This window comes from Diachasma alloeum, unplaced genomic scaffold (genome assembly GCF_001412515.2).
Source record: "Diachasma alloeum isolate Michigan unplaced genomic scaffold, Dall2.0 Dall_scaffold_00183, whole genome shotgun sequence".
Lineage (NCBI taxonomy): Eukaryota > Metazoa > Arthropoda > Insecta > Hymenoptera > Braconidae > Diachasma > Diachasma alloeum.
Genome location: NW_021680349.1, coordinates 1,677,989 through 1,695,608, shown reverse-complemented (window position 1 = coordinate 1,695,608; position 17,620 = coordinate 1,677,989). Strand labels below are relative to the sequence as shown.

Here is a 17,620-nt window from a genome sequence, read left to right as displayed (position 1 = left end):
ATATTGTCTGCAATTCGGTGTGATTCGCGTGTATTGTTGTCCATAATTACCCCTATATCCTGACGATCTTTTTTATCCATTTTTCTCATTTCCGGTCTCTGAAGCAGTTATAAATTTCCAATAAAATCAGGCATCAGAACAGAAGTTCCATACGAATTATCAACATACGGCGATACTAGAGTTAAAGGATTTTCATTGAAAATCTCAAAAACTAAACAAAAACAATTTTCTTTTTCTACCAATATCTTCTGCATTTTGCTAGAAATTTTAATCCAACAATCCAACTTGATTTTTCGGGATAAAATAGCCAATATACACCGAATGAAGGCATTAGCATGAGATTGTATGCGGCTCCAAGTCTCTTATATTTACATTATTAGAAAAAGCTAATGTTTCCTCAAAGAAATTCTATTGAATTCTATTCTATTCTATTTCTGGGAACTGAATTTTCCAAGTTTTTCCGCTGTATTTTTATTTGTTTCTCATAACAAAATCCAAGGAATGAACTTGGACAATTCAAGCAAATTCTTAACCGAATGAGTAACATAAAAATATCGACATTTTTAGATTTTCCTTAAAAAAAAAATATTTATTGAAAAACGCATGGCAGAGTTTTGTAGCCCTCAATTCTCTCTACAAAAAAGTAATTACAAAAATTGGGAGATATTCTTCGATAACTCAGCTAAGGGCTAAATTGATTTAAACCATTTTACCGCTTCGCTAGTGATATGTTTCGACATCAGTCTAAAAAATTACACAATTCCCCCGAATACGAAAAACTCTATTTTTGGAAAGTGGATAAACATGCTTAATATATGCAAACAATAGATAGAATTACACCTGCAGGATACTCAAAGGTGGCGGGAAACGAATCAAGTAAATTACGTGGGAAAGTGTCGCGCGGAGATCATCAAATCGTGCTGGTTTTAACATCCTGTGTCCTTGCAGCATCACTCACTCAACTAAACGCCGGGGCAAACTGGCATTGCAGTTGGTAATCACAGTACAGTTGATAATCCCCCCTTAAAAAATAATGGGTATCATTACTCCACTAATTTAAACGTATCCTATTTCACGAAAAAGATGGATCACCCAAATCAAAATAATAATCATCAAAGAGACTCGTAAAATTGCCATTCGAGGAGAGAAAAAAAATTGTGTTTCACCCACAATAGCATTCACTCGAATGACGTCATTTCCGGAGATCAAGGGTAAAGGAGATCCGGAGATTATCTAGGATAATTACACTCGATGTCTTTTGGTGGAAATATACTCGTTTAAGGATGTCCAAGTACTTTGGCGATTTTTTCTCCAGTGAAATGCTTTTCTACTTTTGTTAGTCGAAAATCAGAGCTTTTATTTGAGCCCCATTTGGCCGTGAGTTTCTGGGAATTTTACAGTGATTTTTTAATGAAAATCTTGCAGGTCTGCATTTGAATCTTAATATTGAACCATTGGAAAATATTTTAAAAATCTGAAAAAAAAATTATAAATTGTGCTTTTGGAGAAAGATCGATGAATTCAGTCAAAAATTGCAATTTTTGAAAGTTATGCAAATTTTCTACAAATAATTTATAAACAATCAAGTTTCCACCATAAAAATCATTCGTTCGGAATCATAACAAATTCATTCATACTCAGAATTTTACCAGAAATTATTTATAAACAACAAATGTTAAAAAAAAAAATTCTTGATTTCTGTCAATTTTTTCTCACGCAATTTAATTGACAAATTCCATAATCGAAAATGGTTGCATCTGTAGTTTAGTCTGCACCAAACTGTTAAAAATACTTTTGCGCATAATTTTAAATAATTTAATTTTTGAAAAGTATGCGCATAAATCGTAACAAATTTATTCATCTTCAGAATTTTACCAGAAATCGATTTGATGTTGAAAAAAATTAGGTTTCCGAAGGTTTAAGCAATTTCAATTATTTATTTATAAACAACGAATGCTTAAAAAAAATAATTCTGTACAAAATGTTATTGGAATAACGCTGAATATTCATGATTTTTTTCAAATTTTTTTCACGCAATTACGTGAGTAATTTGATGTTTGAAAATGGTTAAATTTATAGTGTGGTCTGCACCAAACTAAAAAATACTTGGATATCCTTAAGTTATATTTATAGTTGACGCTATGATTCCGAGAAAATTGTGGGGGTTGCAGCTGCCCTTTCAAGTGCTCCATTTCACGGCGGAATACATGTATACGTGAGTTTGCGAGTTGGATGAATGGAATAAGGGGATGAAAGTGCGTTCACGCGACATGCCTCGTGACTTCTTGATCCAGACGGTTTCCACAATTACTGGTTTTCATTGCGATACATTGCGGTAAACAAATATATATTTGATAAAAAGTATCGTCAACGTGGACTTGTTGTCCCATCGGAATGGATGAAAAACGCCAGGAATAACTGGACTAAAGCAATTTCCTGTGGCTGCAGAGATATACAAAAAAAAAAACAGGTCGAAGCCTAGTGACACTATCCTTGACTGCACGAAGCACCTGAGGATTGAAATATAAATTGAGATTTTATAGGGAATTTAAACGATATACGAGTGAAACGACACGCATGAGGACCTCTCATCGATTCATCGGATTCTACACAATTTCATGTTGACATCTCCCCTTAATATTCAAACGAAAACGGCCATTTCAATGGCGTCCAAAAATACTCAAGTGGAGCTATTAATTGCGAATTAATTAAGGCGCATTCAGTGGGAAAACTCGTATTTTGAGAATGAATGAGGGAATGCATAACGGGCGGTGGGGTGGAAAATCTAGTCACGTGGACCACAGCGTGCTCTCTCGAATACATTCAAAACGAAAAGCTCTGTATCGGTGGGGTTTATTTGGAACGCAGATATTTGAGTCCAAAAATACAATTTATTGAAGGGAATTAATATTCTCATTCTCTCAGATTTCTATTTTCCACGACAATCTCCAGCAATAGTAATTCGTATTTTTAAAAATTGCCAATGTAGACACGTGAGAGATTTGTAATCGCAGGTATGGAAAAATTCAATAAAAAATTGCATCACCTTAAAATTTAATTTGATATTCAATTTAAAAAAATTAATAGGTGATTTTTCTAGAGAAATTGTTGGGCATGGATTCGTGGGCATTTGTCTTAAATTGTCTTAAAAAAATTTATGCCCATGAATTTCCAAAGGAGAAATACCAGGAGAATAAAATTAGGCAAAAAAATTAAAAAAATATGGAAAACTACATTTCCCTATTGAATTATTCTGTAGGTACATGTGTGAATGAGATTATGACGTAGACATAGTTGTTGACATCCAGGAAATACGATATCACAAAACTTCGCCTCAAAAATGTAATTTATCGAATAAAATTACTATTCTCATTCTCTCCGATTTCTATTTTCCATCGACAATTTCCTAAAATAGCAATTCGTACTTTCAAAAATTGTTCATGTAGACACGTGAGTTGTTTGTAATCGTAGGTATGAAAAAATTTAATAGAAAATTGCCTTGTCTTAAAATTTGATTTGATATTCAATTTTAAAAAATTAATAGATGATTTTTCAATAAAAATTCTTGGGCATGGATTTACCAATTGTTCTAAAAAAATTGTGCCCATGAATTTCCATTGCGTAATCCCAAAAAAATATAGATCTGCAAAAAATAAAAAAATTGAAAAAAAATGAGCAAAATTTTACCCTAAATTCTAATGGACTCCTAGATTCCCCTATTGAATTATTCCGTAAGTGCATGTGTGAATGAGATTATGACGTAGAAATTATTGTTCACATCCACCAAATACGATATCACAAAAGTTCATTATATCCAGTTATGTCGTTGCTATTACCGAATACATTTAAATCGGAAAGCTCCGTATCTGTGGGATTCCTTTGAAATACAGCCCTTTGAGTCCAAAGATACAATTTATTGAATGACATTGCTATTCTCAGTCCCCCAGATTTCTATTTAAAAAAATTCGTAATTCGTATTCTCCCAGATCCTTAATCCAGACACGTGAGGGGTTTGTAATCACAATTACGGGAAAAATTCGATAGAAAATTTCATTGGCTTAAAATTCAAATCAATATTCAATTTCAAAAAATCAATACCTAATTTTTCCATAAGAATGTTTGGATATGGAGCTCCCGAACGTCTCCCCTTAAATTCCGCATAATAAACACGTCATAATACAGAGGAAAAAACAAACAAAAACAAAAAAACAGAATAGTAAAATCACGCGAAAAATCAAATGATTTCCTGTTTCTCTAAAAAAAAACAAAACTGATGAAAAATTTCCAAGCAAAATCCCAATAGATTCCTAGATTTCCCTATCGAATTATTTCCTGCCTGCATGCGTGAATGAGATTACGCCGTAAAAATCATTGTTCAAATCCCAGCCCCACGATATCACAAAACTTCATCATACAAACTTGTCTGCTTGCTATCCGCTTATCTAAACCGTTTATCAATCTGCCCATTAGCCACTGTGTTTGGATTTTGTGATTTTGCGTAAGTGCAACGTCCCAGAATGACCCGAATCGTCGACCCGATCTGCAACCGCACTTGCATTGCAATAAAATCGCCGTAAAAGAAAAAAAGGAAAAAAAAACATTTGACACATCCCTGACCACAGATCACCCCCCGGATTAAACCCAATGCCTATATCAATGTTGAAGTATTATTGGTGATAGAATGGACAAAAATAAACTCGTAGAGAGATGATGGTGAGGGCACGTGACACGAAAACGTGCCTCATTGTGCACGTGGAGCAACTCAACGCCAGCAACCCCCATCATCCTCAGCTTGCCCTCACCGAGCCGCCCCAGTCGACCCTCCTTGCTAAATCGTTGGCTCAGTTGATCGTCAGAGCCCGTTGTGTATACCCAACGTCTTTAAACGATTGTTATCATAACTACCGAAAAAACTCGAGTCCCAGATAATTAAATTCTAAACAAATTAAACCTACATCAAGGTGAACCCCGGCAATATCAGTAAAAATAGGGAGAATGTTATCTATGAGTGGTTGGATTTGCGAGTGAGTGAGGAGTGGATGAGTGTGTGTGCATATATTTTTCTTTAATTATCCCTGTTTCTGATTTTATTGCATATTAATTAATTCAACTCATTTTCTTTTCCATCTGTTCTCATACAAAACCCGTTGGAATGAGAAAAAAAAGCTGCATGTGTAGACGACGAATATACATGAGTGATATCAAATTTTTGGATTTCATTATTAAATTTTCCAAAAAGTTATCTGTTGGTGGTCGGGCAGTTTTGTGAATATCCGAAACAGAGATATTGTTGTGAGTCATAGAGACACCAATGGAGATGTTCGGGTCGGATGATACGGTATGGATATCATAAAGATGATCGACCCGAGGGATTTTATATCTGACAAAATAATATTTTCAATATTCAGTTCTCCATGGATTGGAGTTTGGATTAACGCTCGCTCATGGACCCCTCTCACCACGCAAGAAGCTAAATCGCACAATTATTGAAAAAAACAAATTTTAAGCAGTGAATTGATCGAGTTGAGGAACGATAATACTCAAGTAAGGGCATGTCTGAGACAGAGGCTGGCGCCTCCTGGCAGCAGCACTATGTGTGGGGTATGAATTATCCGCATCATCAGTACAATCTTCATCAACAGTCTCAGTATCAGCTACCGTACCATCATCATCATCCTCACAATCATCAATCTAGCTCATTGAATGGCAACCAATCGTATTTATCAACATCTGGTGAACAGTCAATGTCGATACAGTCGAGCCAGGACACATCGCCACACCATCAGCAGCATCAGCAGTCACAGTCGCACTATCAACGTTTGTCAAACACCATAAGGCGTCAGAGTATACCTTACGATGCATCTGCAGGTATAAACTGTCCCTAAAGACCTGTTCCCAAATCGAATGGCTTATTCAGGTGTAGAAAAAAATCGTTCGAGTTAATTCATTAGGGTAATACATCATGTGCTATTAGACTTGTGGTCAATCGTGTCTTCTGCGGAATACGAGACACGCTAAGCCTAATCGCCAAATGGATTGCAAATTTTTAGGTATATTACTATTCAAAAGAAAAGCCTGCAAAAATCCCACATTAGGACGAGCGAAAAAAAAAGCAAAAGACAAGGGGAAGACAAAAAGAGAATGACATCGTCACCGGCGTTGCAAGTTTATTCTCATGGAACTGACAGATTTTATGCGTACATGAATTATTTATGAACACTTCCACGATATTTTTTTCTCCTTTTCTCCTCGCACGCTTTAGATAAATATAAATGTACATTTCTCTCACATCTTATTTCTCCAAAAAACCCACAATCTCACATTCTCAATCCCCTTTATATTCCATTATTCTTATTACATGTTGCTCATATAACTGCGATTGCAAGCGGAAATTCACGTACACAAATCAGTTGAGATTTTTCCTCGAAAAAAAATTGTATTCACTGGAGAAATAGAAAAATGACTTACGTAACGGTGAATTTATCGTGAATAAGAAAGCATTTTGGATACGAATTTGGCTATTTTCGTGATTTAGGTATCTGTTTATTTGTTAAATTGCATGACAATGAAAATGCGCCTGTCCATTCGGAAAATTAAATTTTTGTATTCATGAGAAGTATCTACTAATGTTTTTTGAAATGATTTACAATGAACGAACAATTTCGCGTATGAAAAATATTTTATGAAGATGGTATTTGTATCTCTGGGTATGTATATTAGATTCTTACTATCGCGTGGCTAACAATCTTGGAAAAATCTAAGCAACCTAGTAGCACGTGTACATTTTTTAAGACCAAGGACACGTCTTGGCCGCTCGCAAGGCGTTCCATCTCGCTGACGAGGATAATAAAACGTTACAGGATAACGCATGCGGTGGTGCGCATCTCTATTTCCTAATAACCTATTTCAATCTGAACGCAGGATATGTGCGACATTGCTCGATTATTATCATCACTTATTATTAGATGCTTTAGTATCAATTGGTGAGAATATTTATTTAGACTTATAATAACAATAACTTTGGTACATAAGAATAATCTGATGGCATTTATGACTTCAGCTTTGTTGGCGTAATCTTGTTCCTAATTTCGTTCAATAACTTTTTGCAGGTGATCCTATGATAACATCCTCTCTTAAGGGTAAGTCATCACAATATTCTACTTCAATTCTGACAGTCATTTTTTTTTCATTCTTTTTGCAACTTATTATTTACCGAGTTTATCCGACCGAGAGGACTCGTTAGCATAGTCGTTGTCGTGAATGTTTCGTCCTTGTGTACTACGCCATTTCCTGTGTCGTGTGTGCTTTTGACTTCTTGCTTAGCTCTACACCACTGTACAATCATCAATGACTCTGAAATGTGGAATAATACACGCGATTTCTATTTCGTTTGGCTATTTGGTGCGTCGATAATTTCATGTGGGGAAAAATGTCAATTCAATATTGCTGACGAGATAAAAATAGCAACATTGTGGACAGTACTCGGAGAAAACAGTTGGAGAGAAATTATACTGATACACTGTTAGAAAAAAAATGAAATTTCATGAATGCGATTTGGGGAAAAAAAATCATGAAATTTCTGGTTTCCCTGAACATTCAGTAAAATTCCAGAATTTTAAGCAGCATGAAGACAAGAATTCTTTAATTTATTTAAATTTCCAATCTAATATGAATATTCAGTGTCACGTGACATTGAATTTTCACTGAAATCTGAAATTTCATGATTTTACCCCCTAAATCGCATTCAGTGTCACTGTCCTGAAAATTCTAGAATATGTTTAACTGAATTTTCTGATTTTCTATTGATTTTCAGGGAAAAATGGAACGGAAATTTACAGTTCTCTTTGATTTTCCCTCGAAATTTTGAATTTTCAATGACGAAATTCCTTGAAATTTCAGTGGTAATTAACCGTAGATTGGTTAATCATCCTATGAAGGAAACCCCACCGCGCGTCATTTTTCTTTAATTACAATTGACTGACTAACCGGAAAAATTGACTTTGTCAAGTGAACTGCCTAAAAAATCATAGTTGTGTTTAACACAAGATATTTCCCCAAAATTCCTAAATAAAACAAATTATTTCGAGCAGATGAATTATTTTTTGACATGTTAAATGAAATTGCTCATGACGCGACGTTGCCGAAAACTCGCTAAACGCGCCCGAGCAGTGTAGAGAGAATCCGGTAACGTTAGAGGTGACCAAGTCACAGGGGCGCGTTTAGTGACCAGATTAGGGTTAAATTCGATAAAAATTTCCAAAAAATGTACCGGAAATTTCAGACGAAAATTTTTAACAGTGTAGAAAGGATTAGTTAATATTAACAAATATTCGGTCTCGCCAAATGTTCATTCATTAATAGTTAACAAATACATATTTGAGGAGACTTGTTGAACCATCCGTTAACTATTAACGAATATTTATTTGATCATATTCAACTCTATCATTCATTAATACTTAACGAATCTCGTTTGGAATAAATGAATCATTCTCGGAATCGCGGAAAAATTGCGAGACGAATAGTACATTTTTCTCCGTTGGCCCGGGAAAATTTACGGAACGTGCGGGTAATTTTTGCCAAAACTCTAGCACCACAAACGAGTCGCAATTTACACACTTCGAAAAAATTATTTTTTAGCACTAGAAAAATTCTTGTGCAGCACCAGAAAAATTGTTGTTCAACACTGTGCAAATTATTATAATTTTTCTGGTGCCACACGAGAATTTCTCTGGTCCTGAAAATTCTTAGTCCGATTACGACTCAATTATGGTGCACATTAATTTTTCTAGAAAATTTATCTCCATGTACGACAATTGAGACGTAAATATTAATGGAAAGTTTCTCCTCCTCTCGTTTCTTGGAACACAACGATTTGTAAACATTATTTCGATGGGTATTGATATGAGACGCCATTCATAATTGAATCACGCACAGATATCTGTTCCGGAGCCCCCTTGTTTTACCTGAGTCAATGGAACCACTCAACCTCGAATAATCGATATTTGTTCAGGGTCATCGTTAATATTTCGTACAATATATTAAACAGCCATGCCGAGATTTTCTACGAATCACCTTTGGAAATTTTTTCGAGCTGTTAACTCGTGTTATTGTACCGCCTTCCTCATCTCTCTGGCGGTGACAGGCGAGTTATTCATTAAGACACCTTCGAAACTCAGCTGGCACCAAGTTTAAGCAGTAATACGGGAATTAATGAGTCTAATGACATTGAGTACTAATATTTACATGTATACATCCTCCACTGGTCCTCGTTAGAGGAGTCAAACAGCTGGCAAACAGATGTATTTTAATGCTCGTATAATAGTACACGGTGAAAAAAGTTGGAGAAAAATTGCAAAACAAATCAAGTAATCGCGGAGCGGAATCCATTTCTAGGTCTTTTCCACCCCATGTCGGGGTAAAATGGCAAATGTGCGGGACGAATAATGATTTTTTCTCCGTTCACTCGGCTTTCTAATAGTTTTCTTAACGTTCATAGATTTTTATTTTTCTACACGAATCATTCTGGAGATTTTTTTCTGTAAAAATAATTCGGTTGGATTTTTCCCGCTCCAATTTTTCTTATTCCTCAGTACCAAATTGATGAAATCATACCCAGAAATTTTTTCTTAAGGATATTCAAGTTATTTAAATTAACATTTTTCACAGAATTATTCTTTTTTTAATTCGTTGTTTATAAATAAATAATTAAAATTGTTTAAACTTTCGGAAAGCTTATTTTTTATGAATAAATTTCTTACGATTTCGAACAAATGGTTTTGATAGTGGGAAATTGATTGTTTATTTATAAAAAATACTCGTAATTTAAAAAAAAAAGGCAATTTTTAAATTATTTAATGAATCTTCCTCCAAAAGTAAACTTGCTAATTTTTTCGAATTTTTGAAATGTTTTCTAACGATTCAATATCGAGAACCATAAAATTATTGTAATATTTCCGGAATGTTCGACTACAAAAGTAGAAAAGCATTCCACTGGAGAAAAAATACCCAAAGTACTTGGATATCCTTAATGAAAAAATTTTAAAAGAGTCAGAAAAGTCAATATCTTCCAACTTTTTCTAAACGAGTAAATTTTTTACATAAAATCAGCGCAAAAACAAATTCATTTTTTAAGTTGAATTCTAATAGCAATTATAGGAGAAAGCCCTAGGTTTTTCCGTCGATTCTTTTATAAGAAAAAAATTCGAATCCCATAGTTTTTCCGTAATCTAAAAAGTACTGAGACGATCGCGTTCAGAATAAAAAATGAAGTAAAAAAAAATTTAATCGTATCACTCGTTCAAGAGAAATCGTTGGCTAAAATTTTCTTCTTCATACACGAACATCTCTTTGAAAACGTCATGAGTGATTACGGGTCATGAAATTCCCACCCACTATCTGCGATCTAGATCGACAAGTGAAGATATTTTTTAATTCGGTAATTACGAAAGAAAACGCCCAAATGAAAAATACTTCAGCTGACTCGTACGATACTGGTTCTCGCCGTTGGCCCAGTCCCTCGGGTATGAGGCAACTTCACTTTCGGCTACTTTCACCACTGTCTAGTGAAATGTTTCTCTCGACCCTGCTCCTTTTCGCATGATTTCCTATATCGTTCTCCTTTCATTTTTATCTATTTCTCCTTCGAACAGGTCTTACACTAATCACTAAATTTATACGTTTAACGCTCTCGTTCACTAATATTTCAAATTGTTTGTAAACGATGGAGTGATCCATTAACGATATCGAAGTACCTCTTACAGTTTTGTACGGACCACACCACACTAGTATATTTGGAGATTTCACTCGTCAAATCTTGTCAATCAATCAAATTTTTTGAGACGAAATAGAAAGATTTTTTGGATAATTAGTGTCAGTCAAATTTAGAAGAAATAGCTTTTCCTCTCAATAGTATTTATCAGTCAGCAATGACATTTTTTTTACCTTCGAAAACCTTTTTTGTTGTATAAAATCGAATCTCATGAAGAGAAAAAAGTATTGAAAATTTCGTATTTGTTGACTTCTAATAGAAAATTCGAAAACTCTAGTAAAAATTCCAATGTTTTCGTGTGCTTTCTATTAAAAATATTGAAAGATATAAATAAAAATATTCACGATGAAACTAACATTTTTTTCATTAGTTGAAAGGAGTGAATTTCTAATAGCTTGGGTGAACATTACAATTTTTGTGAAACTTTTACTTGAAATATTGGAATTTCTCCCTAGCATACCACACATTCTTCACTGGAATTTTAGTAAAATCTCGTGAAAAAAGATGCGCTGTATCTATACAAATATTCCGGGATTTCCTACAAATTAATTTTATTGCAAAGAGGCCAGATACGTCAAATATATTACAATGCTAGAAAAATTGAAAAATTGAGATTTCATGACCAATCGATTACTAATTCTCAGGAGAGTCACATTGGATTCGATTTGGGGGTAAAAAATCACTAAATTCCACACTTCACTGAAAATTCAAGAATACATTTACAGTTACCAATGATTTCTCCGTAAAATTTGGAATTTTCAATGACGAAATTTTTTGAAATTCGAGTGCAACCATAACATCTCATAATAATCATGAACAATCAATAGCAAAAATCATAAACACATGAAACAGAAGTGGACCCACGTGCCCTTACCCTTCCAAAATCCCTACCGACACACACGACTGTGATAAACCTGAATCGCCTCCCTCCCGCGTCCCTCCGAAACGCGGAAGTTTCCACTCGATCGCACGGGCTCCATGGGCAAATGCCACAAGAATCGCGGGCGGGAGATGGTTCGAAAATCTCCTAGCGAGTGATTTCACTAGAGGGGATTGACACCAGGGGATACGTCCTCAAAATTCACCATAAAACCTTAAATTTTCAATGACGAAATTATTCAAAATTTGGGAGCAACCATACCATACAAAAAAAAATCCAAAAAGCCTACCCGAAACCAGTCAAAAATTAATAGCTCCCTCCAAATTTCATAATAATCATGAATAATCAATTCACAAAAATCATAAATCTCCCCATTTCCCCGCGCCCCTCAAATCCGCCATAAAATCTCAAATTTCCAATGAAGAAATTTCTTGAAATTTCGCATACAATCGCACCATAATAAAAAAAATCCAAAAAACCTAGCGGAAACTTCAGTCAAAAATATATCCCCCCTCCCCCTGAAGTCTCATAATAATCATGAACAATCAATAACAAAAATCATAAACACATGAAACAGAAATGGACCACGTGCCCTTATCCTTCCAATATCCCTACCAACACACACGAACGTAATAAACCTGAATCACCTCCTCCCCTCGCACCCCCTCCAAACGCGGAAGTTTCTCTCCACTCGATCGCACGGGCTCCATGGGCAAATGCCACGAGAATCGCAGGCGGGAGATGGTCCAAAACTCTCCTAGCGAGTGATTTCAGTAGAGGGGATAGACACCAGGGGGTACGTCCCCTCAATCCACTATAAAACTTATCTAGCAACACCAAAGAGGGGGAAAAAAATCGACAGGGAATTGGCGAGAGTAAATGGGTGGGTGGGTTATGGAGGGGGTTCTCCATGCGTGTAGACTATTCTGAACGGTGGGGCCCGGTATGCGACGGTTGGTTCTCCAGCGCGGTGGCCGTGCCGCGCCGCTGTTGAACGGAGCCGTCAGTGTCTTCTTGAACGTGAAACGCGATCGACGAACTATCGCGTTGCCCCAGTTCAATCCCAAAATTAATTCCCCCTCCGTTTTCCGTTTTGCATCAGTTGGCGGGGATTCGCCATTCTAATGAAGATGATTTTCACGTGTGGGACATTGCGAGCCTCAATTACATGATACCGAATGACTTAATCATTTGTGAAAATAATTGAAGATTTCTAGGCAATGTTCTTCCGTTTTCACCTGTTTTACGGACTATCAAAATTTCATAAGAAAAAAGGACTGTTCATGAGATTGTGATTGCGAGTGGAAGAGGAAAAGATACAAAAGTTCAAACAAATGCAATTAATCATGAACAGTTTGAGATGATTTAATGCAGTGAGAATTGTCGCTTAACGTCGTCAATAGCCTGTGGTGTAATACCGAACACATCTTAACAATAAAGAATTCTATAAATATATTAGTGTTCAGTATAAATAACTTGTGATTGATAGTATTCGCTGATAAATCAAACGATCGGTTACGAATGAGCTGTGCAATGGAGTATCAACAGTTGGTGCCACCACCGGTACCGGTGTCGCATCAATCTCACCATTCTCAACAGCAACATCCGAATCAACAGTCCCATCATCAGCAGGCGGTAGTTGCAACAGTACCACCCCCACATCCTCACATTGTACTTGCGCCTGCGCATCAAACCCAACAACCGCCCCCAAATTTGCCACCACCTACTACACACGCGCATCAAGTACATCCACCCCTACCCTCTATTCACGATGACAGTACGAGCTCTAGGTGGACACAGTATCAGCATATATGGCGACAGCATCATGTTTATATGAATGGTGAGATGATTGTTCATCTGCATTATTTTTTATACCGTTGAGGCACGTGTGATTACTCACCTGTTGCCGGAGAATCAATTTTCATTGACAATTGCAATCTTCATTCGAGGTTAAACGGAACATTTGTTGTTGGAGAAACTGTCACATATCAGTAAAGTGGCTTACGAATGAAAGAAACACATTTGTCGAAATACGATCGTCAAATTCAGTAGTAAAGTCGTGGAATAGTAAGTCAATTCAACTTGGTGGTTAGTTTTTCACGAATAACTTAGAATCGAAAGGAGATAGCGTAATTATTGGTCAGACCTTTTTTGTGGAGTGGAATGAGATCTACAAAAACGGTCTGAACAACAATGTCGCTATCTCCTTCGGATTCCGAGTTATCTGCAAGAAACTGAACCTCATTCAAAGTTATCTTCAAGTTATCGCGTCGGAACAAAAATAAAAATATTTCTTAAAATAAAACTATTGAATTCAGTAGTGAAGTAGTAAAGTAGGGTGACACAAATGTCTGAAAATGGAGATATCCCCCAAAACTCATCGTCAATCATACTTAAGTCATTTTGTTTGGTGCTACCCGTAGAATAAAAATAGAATGAAACAAGATATTTATTTGAAATTTGTTTATATTTGTCTTTATCTCAGAAGTGACGCTTGACAATGATGAGAGGGATGGACATCATTAGAAAAATCGTAAAATAAGAAGTCAATTCACGATGATGGTTCGTTTTTCATGAATATCTCAAAATCTGAAGGAGAAACCGCATTTATTGTTAAGACCTTTTTCATCGACTGAAATGAGATCTGCAAAAAAGGTCTAAACAACAATGTCGCTATCTCCTTCATCTTCCGAGTTATCTTCAAGAAACTGAACCTCATTCAAAGTTATCTTCAAGTTATCGCTTCGCAACAAAAATGAACATGTTTCTTAAATAAAACTATTGAATTCAGTAGTGAAGTAGTAAAATAGGCTGACAAAAATGTCTGAAAACGGAGATATCCCCCAAAACTCATCATCAATCAGAGTTAAATCATCTTGTTTCGCGCTAGCCGTAGAATAAAAATAGAATGAAACAGGATATTCAGTTGAAATTTGTTTCTATGCGTCTTTATCTCAGGAGTGACGCTTGACAATGACGAGAGGGATGGGCATCATTAGAAAAATCAAATGCCAGCCCATCCCCCGGGGTTTTTCATTCAATCTCGTGATAATAGACACTTTTTCGACAATACAAATACACTTTATTGAATACCTTTTTTTTACCTCTCGAATAATAGGATATTGTAGACTGACAGGTCTTAATATTACGAATAGAGATTACCGGACGATAGAGTCCCTGACCCACTGACCGTAACCTCGACGACCTTTTCCGAAGTGTTCACGTACATGTGCAGTTAATCCCCGGCCCAAACGAAGCCACACGACGTCGATGGCTTCGCACCAATGTATATCATTCTGGGTGAATAATTTTTCATGTCACTGGTTATTGTTAAACCGCAGAGGTGTTCGTTGAAAATTACCATCGATGAATTATTGGGTGCCACAGGTTTATTATCACTAGAGAAAACCGAAGATGTTCTCAACTCATTGTAATTGATTGCAGTCCTTGAGGCATTTCTCATTCTCTGTGGCTTTTTCAGTGTCTCATAATTCCGGAATTACACAATATTTCTCAGAGCACTTGTTGACTCTACTGTATTAAAAAATTAATTTTGAAATTTTATGTGAAAAATTTTGCTTTGTTATTGAAAAAGCTATTGATTCTTGGAATGTTCAATGAAATTATAATTTCCAGGTAGATATGACAATGCAAATTATTGAATCTTTCGGTCATGAATTTTTTAAATTTTTAATCTATCAAAAATTCGATTGAGTCTGATGTTTAATTTTTATAATGAGTTGGAGAATTCTAGCTGAATAAGAATTTTATTGGACGATGTGATCTTAAATTGAATTCAAATTCACAACATTAAAAATTGAAATGAATGGATTACTTGAATTTTAAGACATTTCAAGCTCTATGGTGATCGCAATTTTCCTCTTTTCATGGGATTAATCACCCTGGCATCGTTGCCACCGCTAGGAAAAGGATAACCGTCGCAATGTCAACTGCCTAATGACTGCATATTCGTTAACTACACCCAATAAACGTCCGTTTCACTCAAAATTTTGAAAATTCAGGAAACTCCTTGCTAGATTTTCAATCGTTCAAAAACCCAATTGATTCTGAAGTTTAATTTTCACAAATTTTCAAGTATTTCAGCTGTCATTGACGTATTTTGTGGAATTTCTAAGATAAACAGAAAATTCCGTGAGCGATTTGACTTGACATGGAATTCAAATTCCTGACATTGAAGATAAAAATGCATTTATTATTTCATTTTCAAAGAATGTTCAACATATTCAAATTGCAATATTTCTATTTTCATACGATTCATCAACTCTGACGTCGCTTTGACCTTTGACAAAAGGTTAACTATCCCAATGCCGATAGTGTCTAATAACTACATCCAAGGAACTTTCGTTTCATCCCAAATTTTGAAAAATCAGGAAACCTCTTTGCTGCTTTGACAATCTATAATAAATTCAATTGAATCTGATGTTCATTTTTCACAACAATTTCAAAAATTCTAGTTGTCATTGAAATATTTATTTGAGTTTCATCAACTATTTTGCTACATTTTCAATTCATCAAAAATCCCATTAAATCTGAAGTTTAATTTTCACGAAAATTTCAAGTATTCCAGTTATCATCGAAATATTTTTTTAAATTTCCAAGATGAACAGGGAATTTCATGAACGATTTGATCTAAAATTGAATTGAATTCAATTCATGACATAGAAAATAAAAAGAGCTCTATGCTCTTTGTTGCATTGACAATCTATCATAAATTCAATTGAATCTGATGTTCAATTTTCACAACAATTTCAAGAATTCTAGCTGCCATTGAAATATTTTGTGGAATTTTCAAGATGAAGAGGAAATTTGATGAACGATTTACCTGAAATTGAATTCAACTCAATTCATGACATTGAAAATAAAAAATTTCTTTGCTCTTTACTGTACTGATAATCTATCACAAATTCAATTGAATCCGATGTTCAGTTTTCATAACAATTTCAATAATCCCATCTGTCATTGAAATATTTACATGAGCTTCATCAACTCTGACGTCGTTTCGATTTCTGTCAACAGGATAACTATCGCCATGACAATAGTGTCTACTTTGCTATCTTTTCAATCCATCAAAAATTCAAGGGATCCTGAAGTTTAATTTTCGAAAAATTTCAAGTATTCCAGCTGTCATTAAAATATTTGATTGAATTTCCAAGATGAACAGGCAATTCCCTAAACGATTTGACCTCAAATTGAATTCAAATCCCCAACATTCCTCGAATTTCAAAGAACACTTAACATTGCGATATTTCTATTTGCTAACGATTCATCAACATTGTTTCGACCTCTGCAAAAAAGGATAACTATCGCAATGTCGATAGTGTCTACAACCACCTAACGAGTCCACATTCGTTAATTACACCCGCGGAGCTTCCGTTTCACTCCAGGTGAGCCCATTTTCTTCGAAGCGATAAATGCAAAAGAAAAAAAAAGAAATAAAAGTTGAAAAATGATAAAGCGGATGGGAGATAACAGCGGCTAGTCTAATATGTATTCTAAGCCGTTCTGTATGTACCCATTCTACATAAATTTTTCTCTTTTCCGAGTCTCGAAAATTATTCCTCCGAGCATATTTATTCAAAACGAAAATAAAAATGAGGAACAAAAAGGCCGGCTGGGAACCCGCAGTTTCTTTTTTGTGGGAAATGAAAGAGAAAGAAAAAAAATGACGTGAGATAAAATAAGAGACGTTTCCGAGGTGTCCGTTTGTGCCTAACCTTTACAACTTGTATTTGAGTGTGTCTGTGTGGGCCGTGATTACTTTCTCCAACCGGGGTGCGCGCTTGCTCGAACGCCCGTCCGGCACGATCACGGGCCGGGGCGCACCTCAAGAGACCCAAAGAACTACAACCGAGACTTCTTCTCTTCCGGGTTTTCGAGGCAGATAAACGGCTACATTTTCGCCAGCTCTCCTTTCTTCATCTTCCTGTTCCCCCTCCCTCTCCCCCCCCCCC

The 17,620-nt window shown here is 35.6% G+C and overlaps 1 protein-coding gene across 8 annotated transcripts in view; it reads left to right on the top strand.

Moving 5' to 3' along the window:
- Positions 1-17,620, top strand: part of LOC107047693 (thyrotroph embryonic factor) — a 40,630-nt gene that overhangs the window by 6,537 nt on the left and 16,473 nt on the right. For 5 of the 8 annotated variants that reach the window (XM_015270543.1, XM_015270511.1, XM_015270535.1 and 2 more), the window contains exons 1-3: positions 5,139-5,338; positions 5,409-5,868; positions 7,110-7,139. In XM_015270543.1, coding sequence (XP_015126029.1) covers positions 5,553-5,868; positions 7,110-7,139 — 346 coding nt within the window. In that variant the 5' untranslated portion in view covers positions 5,139-5,338; positions 5,409-5,552. Of the gene's footprint in view, positions 1-4,898; positions 4,962-5,138; positions 5,339-5,408; positions 5,869-7,109; positions 7,140-12,614; positions 13,489-17,620 lie in introns of those variants that run through there. The other 3 variants (XM_015270503.1, XM_015270552.1, XM_015270527.1) reach the window with 3 other exon arrangements.